Raw genomic sequence first — 21,673 nt, forward strand, 5'->3', positions numbered from 1 at the left:
TTCTTGATCTATCTTTACTACTAGTCATCTTGTACTCGAAACAAAAGGTTTTTATTTCTTGTTATATAAGTTTACTTACAATGAAGCATATTATCATCCATGCACGCTTGAAATGTGTTCTATGGACAAAGATGAATGCAACACATGGTACACTTTTTAACTTCAAGTTTCTTTTCTAACGAGTAATCTGAGACTTCTTTCAGGGACACAGTTATGCGACACGAAGATACCCAATACTCTGTGCAGGACATACTGCAAATCCATGGATGACATGACTCCGTAGGTTGTACTCTGTGCTCTTCAAGTTTCCCCAACATGAAGCATCCAATAGCTTCTTCTTTTCCAAGCTCACGGTGCATGAAATCGATCAGGTCCATATTGCTGCCCGCTACACCGATGGCATGTAAAAAAGGAGGCATGAAATCTTTTCACCTTCCCAGATCCCGACGGCAAAGCTAGCAGTGGTCGTGGGGGACCGGAGAAGGGCCGAGAGGTGGTTGCGTCGAGCAATCGTTGCCGACGGAGAAGGCAGAGACAAGGGCCATGTAGTCCCCTCACAAGGAGTTGGGAAGCAGTGACGGGGATTCCCTGTTCCCTGTCTCGCTTGAGATAGGTGGACGGAGCTCCTCAGGAAGAAGGGTGACGGCGACGGGCGATCGAAAGGCTCCGCCACGGCGTGCGGGCCCCGCGCGGAATCCGGCCAATGGACCTTTCGCCCAATAGCATTCCGAGGTAGCGGATGCCCTCACCATCTCGGCCAATCATGTCTCGAGTTAAGCCGCACGCGGGCCCCGGAAGCCGCATCTCGTCCTGTGCCAGTTCGCCACGTCGCCAAAAGCGCTTCCCCACCCTTTTTTAACGCAAATAACTGCCGCGGCTACTTCGGTTCTCAACATGACTCTCCTTGCACTTCTCTCCAATTGACTTCTCCTCCAGCAATGAGCTACGCCGAGAAGCAGCGCTCGGCCGGTGCCGTGGCAGCCAGGACGGCTCGCGCCTGCGACAGCTGCCTCCGTCGCCGCGCCAGGTGGTTCTGCGAGGCCGACGACGCCTTTCTCTGCCAGTCCTGCGATGCCTCAGTCCACTCCGCCAATCCTCTCGCCCGCCGCCACCGCCGCGTCCGTCTCGATACCGCTTCCTGCTCCTCGCCATCCTCCTCCTCTTCTTCGCCCCCGACGGATGATGTGTCGGGTGATCATTCGATGCCCCCGTGGCTGCATGGCTTCAAGCGCAAGCCGCGAACTCCTCGCGGCAAGCCGGGGCGAGCCCTCGCGGCGGCCAAAGTGGAGACCCTCGTGCCCGACCTCGAGACGATGTCCACGGAGGAGAACCAATCCAACGAGGAGGAGCAACTCCTCCACTGCGTGCCCACCCTCGACCCTCTCCTTATCGAGTCCTGCTCCCAGCATCCAGTCGACGATGGCAGCCCTTCTGAGGACGACGTGAAGCCGGCCCTGCAGCTAGCGGACTTCGCTCACGCCTCCGCCGCCGATGGCCTCGCGGGTTTCCGTCCGTCGGACTTGGACCTTGCGGAGTTCGCGTCCGACATGGAGGCCTTGCTCGGTCGGGGGCTCGACGACCACTCGTTCTGCATCGACGGGCTGGGCCTAGCGGACGCAACGCTGGAGGATGACGGTATGGAGCATGTGAAGGTGGAGGATGGCGACGCCGCCTGTGGTTTCGGAGTGGAGATCGCCTTATCGAAGGACACGATGGACCTCGACTTCGACAGCCGGACGGCAGTGATGGCGGTCCAAGTCAAAGACCACAAACCATCACAGGAGGCAGCAACGAAGAGGAGGCCGATACTGAGGCTGGACTACGAGGCTGTCATCGTTGCCTGGTCGTCCAACGGATGTTCGCCGTGGACCGACGGCGAGCGGCCACAGTTCGACCCGAGTGATGCATGGGCGGACTTCCTGGTAAGATACTGCATCCGTGCTTGGCTCCGACCTCTTCATTTATCGGGTGATCCGTCCTCTTACATGCCAATATCTTGTCACAGGTGGCGGACGCAGGAGGCGGAGGAGAGGTGCAAGGGATGTATCAACAGGCAGGTCACATGGCGGCGGTGGATGGAGGGAGGGAGGCAAGAGTGTCGAGGTACCGGGAGAAGCGGCGGACGAGGCTGTTCTCGAAGAAGATAAGGTACGAGGTGCGGAAGCTGAACGCAGAGAAGCGACCGAGGATGAAGGGCCGCTTCGTGAAGCAGGCAGCAGCTCCTGCCTTATCATGCCGATGAAGCAGGAGGAATCAAAGAAACCCCACCAAGTTAATGAACTCTTTGAATGCAGATTACTAAGTTCAAGCAGGACTTGGGGGTAGCAGTCATCAATGGAAGTTGATATATATCTATGTATCTATATATCTAACATATCAATCAATTACTAGTGCTTCTTTTCGTTTCTATGTTAAGTGGTGTAGTATCATCAATGGAAGATGATGATATGTAACAGACCAAGTAACTCTTGTTTCTTCTTTGCAATTCTATCATTTTTTAGGATTGTGATGAAGAAAAAGCTTTATTTGATCAGTTCTTCAACTTTGATGCTTGCTCATAATATCTACAGCACCATATTCTAATCTTGGTTTACTGATGTAGTCCTCAACTAGAAATCGACAAGGATTATTGTATCAATGATTTTGGGATCGTCGGGAGTGAATGTATATATATATATATATATATATATATATATATATATATATATACAGTGAAGGATTTGGATTCTTGAATCTTTGTTTCCAACAAAATGTTATCATCTGATACCTTCTCTCCAAACAACACTTGCAAAACAGTGGAGTTCGGTTCAGGAACAGTGATCCGTATGCCAAGAATACAGTATACCTAATGCAGACTGATGAGTAGCAGCAGAAAACATGGAAGAAACTAACCAGTCTCGCTGGAATTGCAGAGTCCTCGATAAATGTGAGCTCCTCTTTCCATTCAGGATTAGTGTTACGCTTTACTGCTGCCGTCTTCAGTTTCTGCATAAACTCATTTTAAAACACAGATTATATTGTAAACATATATATACATATACGTGGTAGTATATATATCAATAAGGCGTAAACTCTATTAGGTGATTCCCTTCAAAAAAATTTCTCTTTTTAGGATTTTCGTTATATGTCTCTCTTTTTTTTTAATATCATGAATATAACTATCCTGCTTTCACGATATAGATATGGGTATAATTCAAAAGTTGGTTAAGGGCAGGATGACCAAAAGAGAAGATGAAACCGCAAATGTTGATTGAATCGATGTAATAGATTGGGGGGAGAGTCGGGGGAGCAGACGAATATGAAGGGATGAATTCAAAATAATCAGGTGAAAGTGATAAGGGAAAAACATCGAGACTCAAGCGTGGGACCTCATAACAGGCGAAAGACGATCACGATGAAACAAAAATTGTAGGACATAAATGATGAGTGATAAACATATAAGGTATTAGAAGAAAAAAGATATCAAATAAAAATAAGAGTATCATTTAGAAAAAGTTTCTTCACATAAATCGTCCATTCTGTTACAAAATAATTCAAATGAGAGACAATCTTGGATTCGATGCATAAAGCATGGTTGCACGGATATGTTGGCGTAAAGAGCAGTTTGAAGTTTGCAGCTTGACACAGTGTTGAAGTCGAGCTGTCTCACGACGTCCCTTCCTAACCTTCATAGTGCATTCAAAATAAGAGTGATCGGAATCAAGAAACTTGTTCGCCCATCTCGAGGATGACATACGGGTCATGCTCCAAAGGTGTCGGACGGCGAGGCTCACCCCTCATAGATCCCGCACTCTGAGGAGGAACCTCGTGCTCTGCCACCACTTTGGTTCGTCATCCTCTATCGCACCACTTTACATTAGGATATAGAGAAGCAAATAAATAATAAAAATAGAATAATATGATATAATTGAAAAAAAAAATAGTTTCAATAAAAATTTAAAATAATATTAAACAAGAGGTAAAATTAAGAATACTATTCATCATCTTTGTTTGATGAAGATGACACTAATTATAGAATATAATGATAATTTTCTCACCATCTCATATCATTTATGATTTAGGTATAGAAACTATCCTCATGATAATAACTTCTTATATTATGAGTCACTAAAGTAAAAATACTTAGAACATGATTAAAATTATCTAAAATATGATAACTAAATAAGATTGAGTGGACAAAGATGACCCTCATACGACTAATAGACGAGCTCTAATAGCAATGTGGAGAGAACGAGTGTCGTCAAGTCAGATCCACCTAAATCTGAATCTGAAACTGAGTGGTTTACCTGATCTTGAAATAACGGGTTGGATTCGGATCCTATTGTTGGGTTGGTGATCGAATAGCGCACCATCAATAGGTGGGTGTGACTCAAGTTAGGTTAGATTAAGATGGGACACGAATAAGTGCCGAACAAAATCTACCGGGGAGAGATTTTATAATTAATTTTGACCAAGACAATCAAGTCAACTCAATTTAAAAATGGAATAAATGGGTTGGGCACAGATCCAAGTATGTTTTATACGAAAAGATTCTAAAGATATTTTGAGCTACGGAAGAGTCCGGAGCACACTGTCGCACCAATTACACTCGTTGTTGTCTTGTGTGATGTGTCCCTCCTGATTGGAGCAATAAAGATGGTTCGAGTGGCTGCTGCACTCGAACTAAAGATCGATATTAATTCTAGTATTATATGAGTAGTCTCCAAACGTTTCGATTCGAATTAGAACTAAATTAAATTATAATGATTTATTGATTACAAATTGAATCAAAATCGACCCGAATGGTTCAATTTCGATTTTGATTTGGATCGACTATATATATATATATATATTTATTTATTAGAATCAAAATCGGAATCTTCTATTTTGATTCTAAAATTGACCCTAGATTCGATTTGGATTCTGACTTACTAAACATCATGATTAATTTCTATTATTCTATTCTACATTGCAGAAGACAGAACGATCTTATTACAAACAGGAGATTTAGAATATATTTTCTTGTAGTAACGACACTGAGCACTAAGAAGATACCTCACACAAAATTTACAGTCAGGTGTTGCTTCATGAGAGAGACAGACCACATGACGGAGAGAGGCGAAGGCTGTGGTCTCTATGAAGCAGCTGGAGACTGGTTGCTGCTCTCTGTTACTCCGTCTCTTCTTCCTCCTCGGCGTCCCACAGGACTCTGGCATAAGAAGCCAAGATGTAGCTGCAGTGGCAGAGAACACTATGTTAGAGGTCGTGTTGTCTGCGTCCCATGATTGGGCTGGTAAACCTTTTCTTACTATCAAAGGAATAAGAGCAGGAGTGGAGTTACCAGTCGCCGGGAGCAGCTTGGACGGCTCGGCGGAAGTAGGTCTCAGCTCGAGGAGCGTCATGGCTAGTCTCCCACACCAGATCGGCGTAGAGTGCGAGCACGCCGGCGTCGCTCGGGTTCGCCAGGATCGCCCGCTCGCAGTACTCCTGCGCTTTGGCCACGTCTCCTCGAACCTGCAATGGTTCAGCCAAAGCGGAGATCACCGACGTCAGAGATCTCAGATGCAAGCCACACCCTTCTCTACTCGTCTTTAAGCTGCACAAGGTCGAGTAGTGAGAAGAAGAGAAGAGAAGCCATGGTGAGATGCACCTCTTTCAAGAACTTGGCATAATTCCCGAGCATAAGAGAATTCCCCGGGTCGGCTTCGATCATCTGCAGGTAGTACGCGTCCGTTCCATCGTTCCCATAGTTAGAATCCGAGGGGTTGAGTCCGCCGCTTCCATCATTTTCAGCACCACCACCTCCTCCTCCACTTCCTCGTCTACCTCTTCCACCACTGCAGGTCCTACCACCACCGGTACAAGCATCGCTAACCACGCCGCTTTCGTCCAGCTCCGATGTGGAAGAAGAAGCAGGGGAACTCGAATGAGTTGCCTCGATGACCTCCTTTATATCCAGCGGGGAAGGCAAGCCGCGGGAGGCGAGGGGCGCCGCCCGGAAACTGGGGGAATGGTCTACCCCGGACATCGCTCGCAGCACCAGCCGCCGCCTCGCGGACGGAGACGAAGCGGAGGGCGAGGCGCCGAAGGAGGCGCTGGTGCAGGAGGAGAGGCAAGGTGTGATGAGGTGGGCCAGCGAGCGGGCCCTCGTGAGCGGCGGAACCACCAGCTCCCCCACCCCCACAGCTAACTCATGGGCTGCGGCCGCCACCCACGACGAGTTCGGCAGAGGCAACGAAGCGCTGCGAAGGAGGAGCATCGCATGCGAGACAAAGGACAGATCAAGTAGCAGCGGCAGAAAAGAATCAACCTCCGGTTTTATTTAAAGGCAATCATCCGAGAAAACGCAGATCTTTGTTGCTTTACTTTGATCTTTTGGGTGCCTCCGTACACTGCATGATTGAGTTGCTTGGATCATGCGGCGCAAATAGAGACACCTGTTGTCGGGGGGGAATAAAGGAGCAGAGGAGACGCGTCAGAGAAAAAGGTCGGCCAATGTGACTTGGTTTCACCGTCTCCTCGCGACACGCGAACACTTGCAACACAGCAGACGTCCAAATAAGAACAAATATATGGACAAGACCGAAATCGATTAATACTTGCAAGAATCGGACCGCCTCTTGATCCGATCAATTCTCGCATTACATATCAATTGGTCTAATCCTAAAATTAATGACTTTATGTACAAATAAAATTCATAACATAGTGAAAGAGATCACCAAATAACGGTCAACTCTCTCAGGAGTACTGATTAATCTCCTCTGTGCAACAAAAAATCAAAATCAAAATCAAAATCTTCATGTGACCGTATAATTGAAATATAAATTATCCTTAATTTAGCTGGATTAAATCCATCAATTGATCTATTCATCATGTTGGACCTGATCATAGAAATCTAAAGAATTTGTTGACATATATAAGAGCACCAAAATATGAAAAGCTTACCAATAAATGTAACTAAATCACTTTTTTTTACAGCATTCAATCTATTTGAACTCTCTGCTACATCAACACTGGATAAAATTCGTACTATTATTAAAGCAATACAACGTAAACAGGTATTATGCATGCAGAAAGTTGGGTGGTTTACCTGATGGTGGTGGAGGTCACAAATGGGCGAGAGGCCACAGTGTCAAGAGCGTGGAGTCTTCTCTCTATTTCTTACTAGTATGGAGACAATATCAACAAATGTAGCTCAGAATTCACAGTTATGCTTCTACTGCCTTTTAAGAGGTATGTTTTGTCCCCTGGAAACTGTACTACTGGCTTGCAGAGGAGAGCACCTTCCTGTCACCATCAACAGGCCATCTCCATGGAGCTTCGACCTCATAATGTAAAGATATAGTCGCATGACAGCATGTTAGATGACAAAAGGCAAATAATATAAAATACTATATAGGAACTACTGAAAACGCAGACAGCTTCCCATATCCAACCAAGAAAATTGTAGGGAAAGGCATCTGATATAGAGAGAAATAATACTGTGTTGCAGAAGCAAGTCTCCTCACGGATGGTTCATTGAAGTACTGCTGATACAGTTATATAAAAAGAAGATATATATTTGGACAGACCAGAACATATTGATCGATGTTTAAATCCTTTGCACATACTACCATAAGGATAAGAATATGGAAAGTCACTCTTGCATGCAACAGAAAAGAAGAATATCTTCTCACTTTCACACTATTTCCGTAAGAGTGTGCTCACCTGGGCAAACCTTTTCAGTAATGTTCATTGAAAGAAAAGAACAGGCAATTAGGAATTGAGTCTGGGCAACCCAATACAATTAAAAGCTATTGCTTTTTAAAAGTAATGTTCAAGCTCCATTGAGTCTGATATGCAACCACTCAGAACCCAAAAAATGACTAAGTGTCTAGCTAATATGGCTGTGTATTTTGAAAAGAATAAGAATCAATAAGGACACCAACCAAAGTTGGGCCCTTATTGTAACCAATATATCAATTTTATTTGGTTCATATCACTGTTCAAAATATTTAAATTAAAATTAATAGTAACATACTCATCAGACCCATATAAGTCAATGTTAGTCTTGTTCACTTTGGATGTGAGACTATCAAGGGTATTTTAATCTCCCCCACTCAAGCATGACGCATATGAGACAACTCAATGATGACTCAATGCCATGACAAATCCTCTAACTTTATCCTAGTAGTTGATTTTGATACCAAATATCATGATCCAGGTTTGATGGGTTAACTAACCAATCAACTTTGTTTTGACCCAAACCATTAACCAAAATGTTTAAATTGAATCATCATAAAAGTCAATCTTAATCCTATCACTTTTGATGTAGAACTAATCAAAAGTGTTACACAAACAATACATTATGTATTATGTACTATATAACTCCGTGATACTATGATGCTATGGACAAAAGGCAAATTAATGACAATAAACTGCATGAGATTTATGCATATGTTATGATGGTACAAAAGGAAACCAAGCAATATGGGACTTCCAGCAGAACCCTACACAAGAAAGTTACAGTTATGATTTAAGAAGGAAGCATATGCTAGATTTGAGTGAAAATGCAACTCTTACTTTCCCAATATAGTTCTTAATAGAATGCCTATACTTTCATCAATTTCAAAGAAAGCCTCAATTGTAGTTCATATACATACACCAATGAGATTGCATCATTCTATAAACCAGGAGCGAGAAGTGAAGTAATAGAGAATTGTGGGAAGCCAAATACAGAATAGAGGCTGCCTCCAAAAGTATCGCACAGCAGGTGGTACCCTCGACCAAGGAAACTACCAAAGAAAAGGCGGAGAAGTACCTAATGGGCAGATCAGAGAAGGTAGACAGAAAGGGAAAGAAGTGGAAGATGTATTAACCAGCGATGGAGATGGGGGCCCTTGCCGGTGGAGGAGGAGGTGGAGACCGACTCTGGCTGCCACCGAATCTGCCGAGGAAGCCCTGTTGACGAGCGGGGAGAAGGATAGGAGATACGGGGAGGAGATTGAAACTGAAGCCATGAAGGGAGGGGGAGAGCGGGCGGGCGATTTGAATCCTTATAGGTTTTCTCTTGTAACGAATTTGCGCATGAAAATTATCGGGTGATTTTCCTAAAATACACCCACGTTTTATATATTTCTCAAACAATAGCCCTATTTTGATTTTTCTCAAACAATACCCTTAATTCAAAAGAAATTTCAAATTACCTCTCAAATTTTTTTTCGGTTGTTATATAGTATTTTGGCCTATTATAGTATTTTTAGCCTGTTATAATATTTTGATCATCACAACAAATCACTATAAATGATAAAAATAAACTCCTAATCTTAACTAAACCAACGACAAACATAAAAATATGATATTATAATGACTTACGAGTAATGATAACCAAATAGATATAGCTTAGAGTTTTTCAACATCTTAATAAAACTACTATAGCGTTCCAAATGAAAACATTAAAATAGTAAAAAAATATGAAAATTTTGATGAGAAAATTTTTGAGGTATTTTAGGTATTTTTAAATTATAGATAGTATTTGGGAAAAAAAATGAGGGTACCGATTGGGAAACACCCAAAATGTGAATATTTTCTAAGAAAATCACATAAGATTATATCCCAAATCAATTTAAGATTTTGGTTGCATTACTTTGAAATTAACATGTATGATAAGGGATCTAATTTCGTGAGCTATCGATTATATATATATATATATATATATATATATATATATATATATATATATATATATATATATATATATATATATATATGAGAATTTTTTGAAACAGGTGAAGACATGAACAAACTAAAATCCATCACAAAACACAATGCAGAAACAGTAGACGAATCAAAGTCAACCAAAGATCACAAAAGCAATGAATTCTTGAGTTCAGACTTCAAAGTATAGTCACCACAGAGAGACGCATCAAATGAAAAGAACAATGGCATCGACTGTTACCTTTGGTTCATTGAGGAATACAACCGGAGACGTCATGATATCGGTGGCCACACAAAACAGAGCCATCATTCATACAGGAATAGACACTGGTGGATCCTCCTCTTCCATCACCACTGAAAAACCCAAAAAGATAGCATCCACCGTAGGTAAAGATGTTACAGATTTTGATCACCACATATGTACGTAGCCAACCAGAGGCAGAGCATCATACTCCTCATGACCAGTCTTTTGTTACAGAAGAACCAAGATGCACAAACATAGATCAACCAGTACGCCAAGAACACCAAATAGGATCACGTATCCATAAAACAAGTTTATTCATTATAGAAAGGTCGCAAAGATCTCAGTCCTCCATCAGCTTGCAAAAGTGGGGATTTGGTGAAAAAACAACCAATCAAGGTTGTCACGGCATGCTCCAACTATATGCAGCCATAGCCAAATCCTGTTAGTCGCAAGCATCCGATAATAACTGTGCAAAAGCAACCGAACAAGACAATAAAGCAGACAACAGACTCCAATGACTCAGAAAGCATAAAACCCAGAGTGGAACGACGGAAAGAAGTGACCAGCCTGAAACTTCTGGACTCAAGTTCAGCCCACAAATATTGCCAATATGACTTGGCTAAAACACCAGAGACGCACTGCATGAGGGTTCCCTGGTAATTAAAACCTAACCAGGATCATATGGAAAACATCTACCACAACCGATGACTACACCCATGAGTGAATAACTTAAACCCATACCAGATATGGTTGTGACCTCCAAGACTTGAAGCCAAAATAGAGGAAATCCAGCCAGTCGATGACTGCCAAACACCCAAAAACAGAGTTCTCTTTTGAAGAACATCTGCAAAAATGAAATCAGCCACAGGTCCATGACCAGAGGATATGAGCCAAAAACAAACAGAAACAGACTGCTGCTGTTCACGATGTGTTTCTGCTTTCGGAGCTCATGAAAGCTTGATAAATAGACTCTCAAGAAATATCCCTGTACCAACTTTTACCCTGGTGTTCATCTAGGATATGATATCACACCACCATAGCTTCTCCTCGAGCAAAACAATCCCATGGGTGCTGATCAAGCTGCAGTTCTGAAGATTCAGTCCCACCATAGACTTCCCCAGGTTTCCCAAGAATGGCACAATCTTCTGAGTGACCTTTGAGCAACTTGAAAGTGAAAGGACATGGAGATTAAGCTGCCTTGCTGATGCCAGGACTGCCACACCGTAATCACTTACTGAGCAACATGACAAATCCAGGTCATCAAGCATGGAGCAGCTGTCTGCAACAGCTAGGAGGCTTCTATCAGTAATCTTCTTACAACCATTAAGATTAAGCATCTTCAGTGTACTTCCATGTGCCTTAACCAGCAAGGTAACCAAGTCATCTGTCAGATCAACACAACCACATAAATTGACCTCCACAAAGCCCACCTCAGAACTCCCAATCAATTGGATGAGCGAAGCATCAGTGACTCCGGCTTGTCCACTCAAGTCTATTTTCTGTAACTGGGAGCAGATCCTCCCCACCACTTGCAAGCTAGCACCCGTGACACCTGGACAGTCTCGGATGGTCAGGGACGTAAGCGACACACATGATGGCAGCCGGGTTGGGGAAAAAGTTAAATCTTTGAGGCCAAGGCATCGCACCAAAGCTAGTGACTTTAACTCTGAATTGCATGCCAAAAGAGCAGTGACACCCATAAGAGTAATCCGGTTACAATCTTCAAGGTGCAAACTCTCAAGTGCCCTCGCTGTTTCAGCAAAAGCTTTCAAACCATCATCAGAAAGGTAGTAACACTTGTGAACAGAGAGATGCTTCAGGAAAGGGGAACCCTTTGCAATAGCTTCCAAGCCTCTATCAGTCAGCTTGCCGCAACAAGTAATAGTTATGGACCTCAACTTCTGCAAGCCAAGAGTGTTTCCCATAACCCAAAATCCCTTTTCGCCAACATTCTGCAACCCAATGAGAGATAGCTCAATAACATTCTTTCCATAATTACCAATAACAGCAAGAGAAATGTCACTGATGTTCAAGGTGTGAAGTTTTAGCCTTTCCAAGGAAGATGCAGAAGAGACCAAGCTTGCAATTCCTCTGTCACCAACTTGCAGGCAGTCCTTGATGGAAACAGACTTTAATTTTGGACAGCAACGACCAATAACCTGAAGACCTTCATTACCGATGCTTGAGCATGAGTCGATTGTCAAAGACATCAAGTTGGGGCACTTCTGAGCAACAGCCATGAGGCCCTTGTCCGAGATCAGCGGACACCGGCAAAGGTCAAGCCTTTCCAACAGTGGGCATCCATCGGCAATCTCCGACAGGCCAGCATCAGTGATTAATGGTACCTTCCACATGGATAGAACATGAAGGGAAGGACAAGCATGAGCAATTGCAGAGAGCCCCACATCAGTGACCCGAGTGGAATTACTTCCTCGAATGAAAAGCTTGCCCAGCCCACCTCGGCTGTAGGTACCAAGGGCAATAGAAGCAAGTCTAATATCGGTAGCTTCCTCTGCATCCAAGCGCCTGGTGAGATAACCATTGTTCTCACTTTCATGCTCATCCAGAGCACAATCTTTATTCAGATCCGGCACAGGTTTCTTCACAGATTCGACACTAGGCTTCTTCTGAGCTATCTCAGAAGAACGGATGCTGCTCAGAAGCATAAGCCAGCGCTTAGACACGCAAGCGGAGTTGCTCCTCTCTTTATCTCCTGGCAACCGCCTGAGGATCTCAAAGAGGCACTCTTCAGGAAGAGTGTCGATCGAACGCTGCAGCTTCTCATCCGCGATTTTCTCTCCTGCTCGAAAGATGAGCGGAGCAGTGACCCTGGGCCTCTTACGAGGAGGGCAATAGACATCGACGTTACGCGTGAGAGACAGAAGCAAGCTCGAATCCACGAGGTTCGAGAAGAGAGGGCCACCAGGGCATATATCATCGCGGCCTGCAAAGCCGAGAAACAAAGGACGTGATCAGTTCAGAAGTTGTGTGATGGAAATCAAAACAAGGACACAAGCGACATCCTCGTGAAACCCCTAAAATCAAAGAAGATCATGGTAGATCCAAAAAGCAAGCATAATCCAATAACAAATTAGTTTCCCCAAAGTTATAGCCAAAAATCCATAGATCTTCTGTTAAGGCCCCCTAAGTTCGGTAACACACATATCTGCTCTCCAAATCACAATAAAAACCACCGAGTTCCCCAGAGGAACCAAACGCAAGCAAAAAGAATAGACAACTAAGCAGGGATTGGACAATGATGTCGCAAAGGAAAGCAAACAACGGCATCCGACCCTGTGTATCAAGGTTTCCACTTTCAAACAAAGCCGAAATCCACAAAACTTACAAGAACCCTCCTACCCAAGAGGGCGAGCCGGAATCCGTCAACACGAAGAAAATCCCACCGAAAAACCAAGGACCCAACAGATCACGCAGCAAAACCCATCCATCGATTTCAAGACAAGCATCATCGTCCATTCACGGAGCAAACAAGGAGCAAAAGGATGGATTACCTCTGCGGTTGACGAGCGCCGCCATGCGTGCTGAGAAAGGAGGAGGAGCAACTCCGAGGAGCCGAACCCGATCACCACAACCAACAGCAACGAAATATAGCCAATCGACGAGAAAGACAGCGAAGCCGGGTCCAGAGAGACCGCCGAGCGCATCAGAGGAAGAACCCCGCACAGATCGGTCGATCTATAGGGGGGAAAAATCGGAGCGAGGGAGAGGAGGGAGGAATCGGGTTGGGTGAGGAGCGGGGCGTCGGCTGCACATAAAAGAAGGGGGAAGCGACAGAGACGGGGAAAAGGTAGGGGGCAGAAAGGGAGATGAAACGGGAAGGGAAACGGGCCGGGGGGATGTATCGACCACGTGTTCTGCCACCCATGACCATACACTGCATCCGACCGCATTCCGATCTGAACCCGCACGGAATGGGCCACGTGGCAGTACTGTATTCATCCAAATAAAACTAAAATAGCATATTTACCCTTTTGAAATTTATATGTCAAAAAAGTCCTGAATTCAGCATTTTTGCACATACATCCTTGTAAACTTTGGAAATTAAGTTAGAAATGGGTTTGCTGTTCTACCAAAGTTTTATTTATACATCCATCCTTGTGAAGATGGAAAATGACACACACACCCCCTTACGTAAATTACGAAAAGATGGTGAAGTATGAATAATAATTAAAAATTCAATTATGAATTATATGTTTTCGTATGAAAGATTGGAATCGAAACGAGTTAGACAGATCAATTAAGTGACGAGTGATATCATCCATTAGGAATATAGTGTCGTCATAGAATTGGAGAGCGGGCGATGACATTTCCTCCACCATTGGCGTGTATCACAAGTGATGTGATGTGTGTCCACTTCTCCCACTCCATGCTTATCCTCCCTACCCAAATGGAAACATGGCAACAACCCTAATTCTACTCGCAAATCCAGTGGTGAGAGGGGAAAGCATTAGTTTATCGTGCTAAATCACCGATTTATTTACTTCTCTTTTAATTTTCTTCCTTTTAATGATACTCTACCGATCAGCAAAGAAAATATATGAGGAGGAAGGAGACAGATGCATGCACTTTGTTAGGGAGAAGATGCAGTGCTGCTGGCGCCCTCTCCACCTTGCAATTTTCAGAGGTCAAAGCACATGGAGGACGACGAAGAAGAAGAAGAAGAAGACGAAGAAGAAGACGAAGAAGATAGCTGCAGTTCCACATATGCATGCATTCATGTCTGTATTTGGCCTCGGGATGATCTTTACATTCTTCGGGCTTTTGTCTGTATACGGTGGCTTTGGGAAGATGCAATTCAACACATGCTGCTTTCTCCTACTTTCATGGCGAAAATGGCAGTGCCATTTGACTCTCTCTCTCTCTCTCTCTCTCTCTCTCTCTCTCTCTCTCAAATTACAAGTTGTATATTCTCTCAAATAATTTTTGAACTCTACATAATAATCTTATGATCACTCAAAAGTATTTATAAGATAATAGTATTTTTATTTTTATTTTAAATTATTCATGGTGTTTGCATAAATCTCAAAATATTCATCAATCAAATAATATAATCGAAGGACAAGTGGACATAAAGCCAATCTTATGTTGTGAAATCGAATAAAGTAATCGAAGAAAACTTTTGATACTTTTCCTTCTCAAAATCTTTCTTATTTGAAGAACTAAAGAAAAGGGATTAGAGGTCAAATCCAATAAACCATAAATCTTAGACCAATACAACTAAAGATATAGTCTAAAAAATTTTATCCACTTATAGGATTACTAATCATCCAATTCTAACCCAATAAGACCCAGAATTGGATGATCAACAATCCAAATAAAGGGAGATATAATATGCGGGTAGTCCCGGATATTTTATCTTCATTTGGTATTCCTTTGATGATCGAAAGATATACATAATTATCCTTAACATTTATACATCAATCTAATGATCCTCTATCGTACTACAAAATAGTCTCCTTAAGTACGTTTGTTTTTATATAACGAATACTCTTTGACTAAATATACTAATTAAATCCTCTAAACATATACTAACTTTAAGTAACATATAGGTCTTATAAAACAAACCTAATCCCTCTGCACCTTAGTCTGTAATACAGGTTTAGATCTTTGGATAAGTAGCTTAACAAAAACTTTCGAATCTGATTCAATATGATATCGATGCAGTGTTGAACTCTTCATGAACAGAACAATCTCCAAAATAACTATGTATGGGCCCCGTTTGGGCTTCATTATGGATGCAAGATTGAGCATCCATTGATCCAATCGTACGTGGATTACAGTTTTTTTATTGGATATACATATATGTATACATATATGTATATATATGTATATATAACCTTAATATATAACTTATATAGTAATCGAAGTAAAAATTTAACTTATGAATATGAATGTAATGTGTATTTGGAAAAGAAAGTATATGATATACACGAAAAACTTCACTAGGAAGACAAGGGATGGTGGTAAAATACCATGAGATCACAAGTATTGTGAGATCGAGACAGTCATATGTACTCCATTGAATGAATCCATGGTGGCCTTTGACTCCATGAGAGAGAGAGAGAGATTGAAGAGAATCCAACATGACAATAAGAATATGCCTTTAGAGATATAGTAAGTAGATGACTTCCGATGACGTGAGGAGAATAAAGTATCCAAGGATGGAATATGCCAATGGAATGCTCATCCATTCGTCACCTTCTTTAATGCACATAAATGTGTCTTTTGTCGTCTAAAAACAATAGATGTGACATTGATATTCTCTTACATTATTACGATAAAGAAAAACAACAATTACAACAAAATAATAATTTTTTGTTACATTCTTACTATTAAAAAAAAAGATTTAAATACTCTTAGAAAAAAAAACTAATATTGTTATAATAAAGTAAAAAATATAATATAGTTCTTAAGTTATTCCATTGGAGTTGGATCTTCTTTTTTTTTTAATGATAAAAGACTATGCCGATATAAAAAGGTTGAATCCAACGAATTATCTTTTGTATTTAAGTCTAGAATTTAGGCATTATTTTTCTATCCGAATTCATCCAAAAGCATGATGACTAATAGAAACTCGAGTTCAACATTATTTCTCTTCGTGTCATTCATCCACAAAACTCGGTTGCGTGTTTCGAGTGATGTTATCCTCAGCCTTTTCATTGCTTTTACTTCCTTTTGTTGATTCCAATTCAATTAATTGATCCTTAATAGAGAAGGCAAGACACTAGTCACAGGTGGAGCGTCCAAGCCATCCATCACCACACTTTAAATGATGTTGTTTTGCTTTGTAGATTCGAGTTATATACGTGGCATATTCCACTTGGTTTGTAGATTCGAGTTATATATATATATATATATATAATGAGATTTACTTCACCGCCATGCACTTGCATCTGTCTCCCTCAAGACAGGGAACACTGTTCGGCCTCATAAAAGCCGTGGATCCCACCCACACTAAAGGGTACTCACGTAAATACACAGCAGACCAGATATGCTACCGTTGTCGTTTAGATTTTAGAATCACCAACGAGTAAACTAACCACAAATGTTACCTTAAGAGAGTACGAGTCGAGTTTCCGGATCAACTATTGGTAGCTTTTGTGAACCCTGCCGGGGAACAAACACGTGAACCTCACTCTCCCCCTGTACCTGTCGCATGAAGGAACGATAACAACGACATCAATGGCCGACGAAAGCGCAGAGAGAGAGAGAGGGGAATAAAACCCAAAGATATGCTCTGCCTCCTCGTATATTCCCTTCTCCCTCGCTTGCTCTTCCTTCTTATCTACTCTGCCGAATCCCTCGGCCCACTCGATATCGTCTCCTCTCTCTCTCTTCCTTCTTTGACGCATCTCTTCCTGCTGCTGTCCCCGCGACTTGATCTCCCTGCATTGCCTCTGGATCGCTTAGCTAGATAGGGAGGTCGTGGATGTGAGCGTAAAGTTTGGATCTTGGAGATGAAGTTCGGGAAGAGCCTCAGCAATCAGATAGAGGAGACGCTGCCGGAGTGGAGAGACAAGTTCCTCTCCTACAAGGACCTCAAGCGGCGCCTAAAGTTCATCGCCGCCGGAGATAAGCCTGCGAAGCGGCCCAAGGTGGCCGAGGACGGCGCGGCTACCGGCCGCGCCGCTTCCTTAGTGACCCGGGAGGAGGAGGATTTTGTGAGGCTCCTCGAGGCCGAGCTCGACAAGTTCAACACCTTCTTCGTGGAGAAGGAGGAGGAGTACATCATTCGCCAAAAGGTCTCCTCTTTATTCCTTTTCTTTTCCTTCTTTCTTCGTTTCAGGCATTCTAGTTCCTATAGATCATTAAAAGCGACTCATTTTTCTTTCCCTGTTCCAATTAGGGTGCCAAAATTTGATCTTGGTTTCAAATTGCAAGCTATAAACGATGGTTAGATATGTGCCTAATCCGAACTCTAAAACGCCATCTTGGTACGCGATTGCCCGTAGGAGAACGAGGTTTCGATACTTCTCCTCTGATTACAGATCTCAAGAGAGTGTATTCTCCCGAGATCGATTGCAGAGATTTGGAGTCTTGAAAGATTCAAGTTTTCCTTCATTTTCTTTCCTCTCGATCCAAACAGGGACACAAATTGGTCTTTATCTACTGTCCTCTAGTTTGTTAAGTATCCGATTAGAGCTCCCATTCTGCTTGTTCTTTAGCTTTTGGAAATTGTGGTGCGGGTTACCGAGTCCAATCTCCATCAATATGTCGCTTTGCAGGATCTGCAGGATCGAGTTGCCGAGGCTGTCTCAAAGGATTCTGATGAGCAGCTGATGAAAGTAAGGAAGGAGATTGTGGACTTCCATGGAGAGATAGTCCTCCTCGAGAACTACAGTGCCCTCAACTATACTGGTATATCATCTTAATCTCATCTTTGACAACTTATTTGCTCTAGTTCTTAGCCTCTTTTCTGCACTAAAAAAGTAAACATCTTAATCTCTTTTCAGTTTCAAGTGAGTTGTGCTACATAATCATGTATTCTTAATTGTAGAATTTAATGAAGTCTTGGAACAATACTAACTAGCATAATGGCAGAAGAGATTGAGAGAAGTAGGATGACTTCCATCTAATTCCAATATTCATGTCTCGCACATTCGGCACTGACTTCTTCAAGGCGAAAACAAAAAAACTTAGTTACACTCATCATGCTTATGCTCAGTATAAGTTACTGTTCTTCACTTGAGCTGAGGAGGGTGTGGGGAAGGTCGATGTTTGTGTTAATGAGTCTTTTTGTCTCATTTACAGAATCTAAGCATCACGGATTGACACAATCACCGGAAAATGACATGTAATGCTTGATTGCTAAATTTCCCATCCCTATACTTGACTCATTTTTTAATCGGGTTACTCTCGTAAAATCCATTTCTGGTAAAAACCATTTGAGCTAAAAAACATGACTAACTTCATGTTGGATTTAACGGATTGGTGAGTCGAGTAGAGAACTGAAACCTCTGTATATTGTTGAATTTTAAACTCTAGAACTATCATATGCGGATTGCCAAACTCCACAAAGCAAATTTAAGTTGAACCAGTAGCTGCTTATTATGTTTTGTCTACAGGCTGGTTGGTGGTTACACAAAAGGAATTTAGGGTTCCCTGTATTTTATTATATTGTAACGTGCCATGGATGTCTTGGAGAGCATCAATGATACGGTAAAGAAAGTTTATAGAATCATAGCAGGATTCAGTCTTAGGACAGCCTATGTAAGATAATGATGGATGAATATTGCAGGGCAGGCAATTATCCAGTGGAACATTAGGGCCTTAATGAATGAAGAATTAACAACCGAAGATTGGGGCAATTAACAATGGTTCTAATATAACAGAAGATTCACAGCACCTTAATGAATGAAGAATTGGGGCCTTGTCCTAAAAATGAATATAATAGGAATTAGATCGGCCAGCACCAATTATCTGCTCCAGGAATACTACAAGGTCAAATTTTTATTGATAAATAACCTCATACTTATGTTTTTCAGAGAGAACTTTTCATGTCAGCTTTTCTTCCAGCTCTCACAGAGGCTGATTGTGCTTTGTGGTGGATGAACAGGGCTGGTAAAGATACTGAAGAAGTATGACAAGAGAACCGGAGCACTTATTCGGCAACCCTTCATCCAGAAGGTGCTGCAGCAGCCCTTCTTTACCACTGACCTGCTAAACAAACTTGTGAAGGAGTGTGAAACCATGCTGGACCACCTCTTCCCTAAGAACGAACCACTGACATCCACGGACGATTGCGATAGAGAGAATGGAGAGCATAAGCAATCAAAACCCAGCTCGTCGCTGCCGCAAACAGCTCCAGAGCTCGAGGAGATTGAATACATGGAGAGTTTGTACATGAAGAGCACAATTGCGGCATTGCGGGCTCTGAAAGAGATCAGGAGTGGAAGTTCCACCGTGAGCTTCTTTTCATTGCCTCCCTTGCAGAGCAATGGAAGGAAAAACAAGTGGAACAATGTGCCTATACTCGAACAAGCGGCCAAGTAATGACAGATAAAATCTTCTTGGAGATGCAAACACTATCATCGGTTCATTCACAACTTTCTCTTCTCCTTTTCTTGTATCTTGTAATCTTTCACCTTCACCAGATTTCAGAATCCAGACCTACAAAAGATGTATGATGTTGAAATCTGAATGTATGCAAGGTTGAATAGGAGAAATTCTACTTGATCTTTCATTCTGTAGCTTCCTGTCATACCATTCTTCATCCATTGACAAGGTCCACAAGCACATGTATCCAATGGGTTTGTCCATTGATGAAGAGCTCCTTGAAATGAAGCAGACAGTGATGACCATGTTTGAATTCTAAGACTCAGTCTTAGCAGAGCAATTGCGTGGAGTTGACTGAGCCTTCCGACCGTTCTTCTATGAGGGGGATAAGATGCCTCAGTTAAGAATTCTCTGACGTCTTATTCCCAATGCATTAATTATATTAACTGCTAACTTTCGATCTAAATAAGTAAATTAAATCTGTTCTATTCAATCCTGAAGGCTTCTTCACCTACGTAGCTCAGCTTGACTCCCACCTGTTCGGACGACCACATGTTCTTAGTCCACCCTCATGCGTTCGTTGACTTCCACGATGAACAGCCAACCGTTGCGACACAAGCAACGAACAACCGCTACAAACAAGCATGAAAGCTTCACCCTTTTGGTGATGGCATGAAGATAATGTCGGTTCCTAATAAAGTTGACTTTCTAGGAAGGAATACGATATGATTCATGCGTTGCTGTTGCGGTAAATATATAGGTTGTGGACATGATCGAGAACATGCAAGCCACGGACAGCATGAGATCTCGTCGGAACGCAGAGCTGCAGCCGCCGGTGATCCGTGAGGAGTCCCGCAAGATTCGCAAGCCCGTCGTCATCCACCTGGTGTCGCCCACGGTGATCCACGCGGACGCCGGCGAGTTCATGGCGTTGGTTCAGCGCCTGACGGGGCGTGATTCATCGGCGGCCGACATCGTCGGCGGATCATCGGGACCTGCAAAGGCAGCTTGCTTCCAAGGACGAAAGCGGCAGCTTCCGGTGCGGGTCAAAGCTCGAGCACTGAAACCCGTCGGCAAGGAGACCTCCTCATCGTGTCAGCCGTCCGTTCCGCCGGCGCTGTTCTTGAGTGACTTGAGCCCACCATGGTCGGGTGTCGCAGAGCTGATCGCTGCGGATCACCCATTAGTTTACTCGAGTAAATTCTAATTGAGTATGGAAAATCGAATCGAGATCGTAAGCGATGTATATTATTATTCTAAATGCATGTTTAGATCTGAAGAACTTTAACGAGGCTCTGATGCATGCCATCCATCGTCTGCTCGGTCAAACTGTGTCTTGTGGGATTCGGAAAAGTCAAGTAACACAAAAGAGATCTCACATGTCGGTCGAACAATCGCACTTGATGATTTGAGGACTAATCTCCACGCTCTTTTCAACTTCTTCCACGGGAATCTTTCGTATAATCCACACGTTAAAAGGCATCCTCACATGATTCGATCAATGTGCGGGCCACAATAGTATCGAAGACACACATTCCTCCAACGTTTTGCCAAGAACGGAGCACTTCATCTGGAGCAATGATTGATGAGCTTATCAGAATCTAGTGGAGGGCATGCAAGGCTTTCTCAGTCAAGATAAGCTATAAGATTGGGGTGGAACCATGTCAACGATTCTTCATGCGGATTCTTCTTCCCCACCGAAAAGATGCTGAGCTTGTAATGTTCGTCCATCTGTCG

At 42.9% G+C, this 21,673-nt stretch overlaps 5 protein-coding genes across 8 annotated transcripts; 3 read left to right on the forward strand and 2 right to left on the reverse strand.

The window, feature by feature from the left end:
- Positions 1–869: 869 nt before the first annotated feature.
- LOC135671832 (zinc finger protein CONSTANS-LIKE 16-like) lies at positions 870–2,542 on the forward strand. The gene is made up of 2 exons (XM_065180101.1): positions 870–1,922; positions 2,006–2,542. Exons 1-2 carry the CDS (start codon positions 939–941, stop codon positions 2,240–2,242), a joined length of 1,221 nt encoding a protein of 406 aa, XP_065036173.1. The 5' UTR covers positions 870–938; the 3' UTR covers positions 2,243–2,542.
- A 918-nt stretch (positions 2,543–3,460) lies between these two features.
- LOC135671833 (uncharacterized) lies at positions 3,461–9,664 on the reverse strand. Of its 4 annotated transcripts, none has more exons than XR_010512863.1 (5): positions 7,070–9,664; positions 5,630–6,514; positions 5,321–5,493; positions 5,035–5,212; positions 3,461–3,812 (listed from the first exon to the last, which is right to left on the reverse strand). XR_010512863.1 is itself a non-coding variant. In XM_065180102.1 (4 exons), exons 2-4 carry the CDS (start codon positions 6,236–6,238, stop codon positions 5,149–5,151), a joined length of 846 nt encoding a protein of 281 aa, XP_065036174.1. In that variant the 5' UTR covers positions 6,239–6,514; positions 7,070–9,664; the 3' UTR covers positions 4,921–5,148. The 4 variants fall into 4 exon arrangements, 1 of the variants encoding a protein (XP_065036174.1); XR_010512862.1 differs by having other exon boundaries at positions 3,461–3,838; XR_010512861.1 differs by having other exon boundaries at positions 3,461–3,849.
- A 224-nt stretch (positions 9,665–9,888) lies between these two features.
- LOC103982311 (EIN3-binding F-box protein 1) lies at positions 9,889–13,721 on the reverse strand. The gene is made up of 2 exons (XM_009399206.3): positions 13,432–13,721; positions 9,889–12,863 (listed from the first exon to the last, which is right to left on the reverse strand). Exons 1-2 carry the CDS (start codon positions 13,454–13,456, stop codon positions 10,933–10,935), a joined length of 1,956 nt encoding a protein of 651 aa, XP_009397481.2. The 5' UTR covers positions 13,457–13,721; the 3' UTR covers positions 9,889–10,932.
- Positions 13,722–17,164: 3,443 nt separating this feature from the next.
- On the forward strand, positions 17,165–20,123 carry LOC103982310 (SPX domain-containing protein 1). The gene is made up of 3 exons (XM_009399205.3): positions 17,165–17,682; positions 18,166–18,298; positions 19,497–20,123. Exons 1-3 carry the CDS (start codon positions 17,398–17,400, stop codon positions 19,931–19,933), a joined length of 855 nt encoding a protein of 284 aa, XP_009397480.2. The 5' UTR covers positions 17,165–17,397; the 3' UTR covers positions 19,934–20,123.
- A 582-nt stretch (positions 20,124–20,705) lies between these two features.
- On the forward strand, positions 20,706–21,143 carry LOC103983333 (uncharacterized). The gene has a single exon (XM_009400555.2). It carries the CDS (start codon positions 20,706–20,708, stop codon positions 21,141–21,143), a length of 438 nt encoding a protein of 145 aa, XP_009398830.2.
- The last annotated feature ends 530 nt before the right edge of the window (positions 21,144–21,673 follow it).

The sequence above is a fragment of the Musa acuminata genome, chromosome BXJ1-4, assembly GCF_036884655.1.
Source record: "Musa acuminata AAA Group cultivar baxijiao chromosome BXJ1-4, Cavendish_Baxijiao_AAA, whole genome shotgun sequence".
Classification (NCBI taxonomy): Eukaryota; Viridiplantae; Streptophyta; class Magnoliopsida; order Zingiberales; family Musaceae; genus Musa; species Musa acuminata.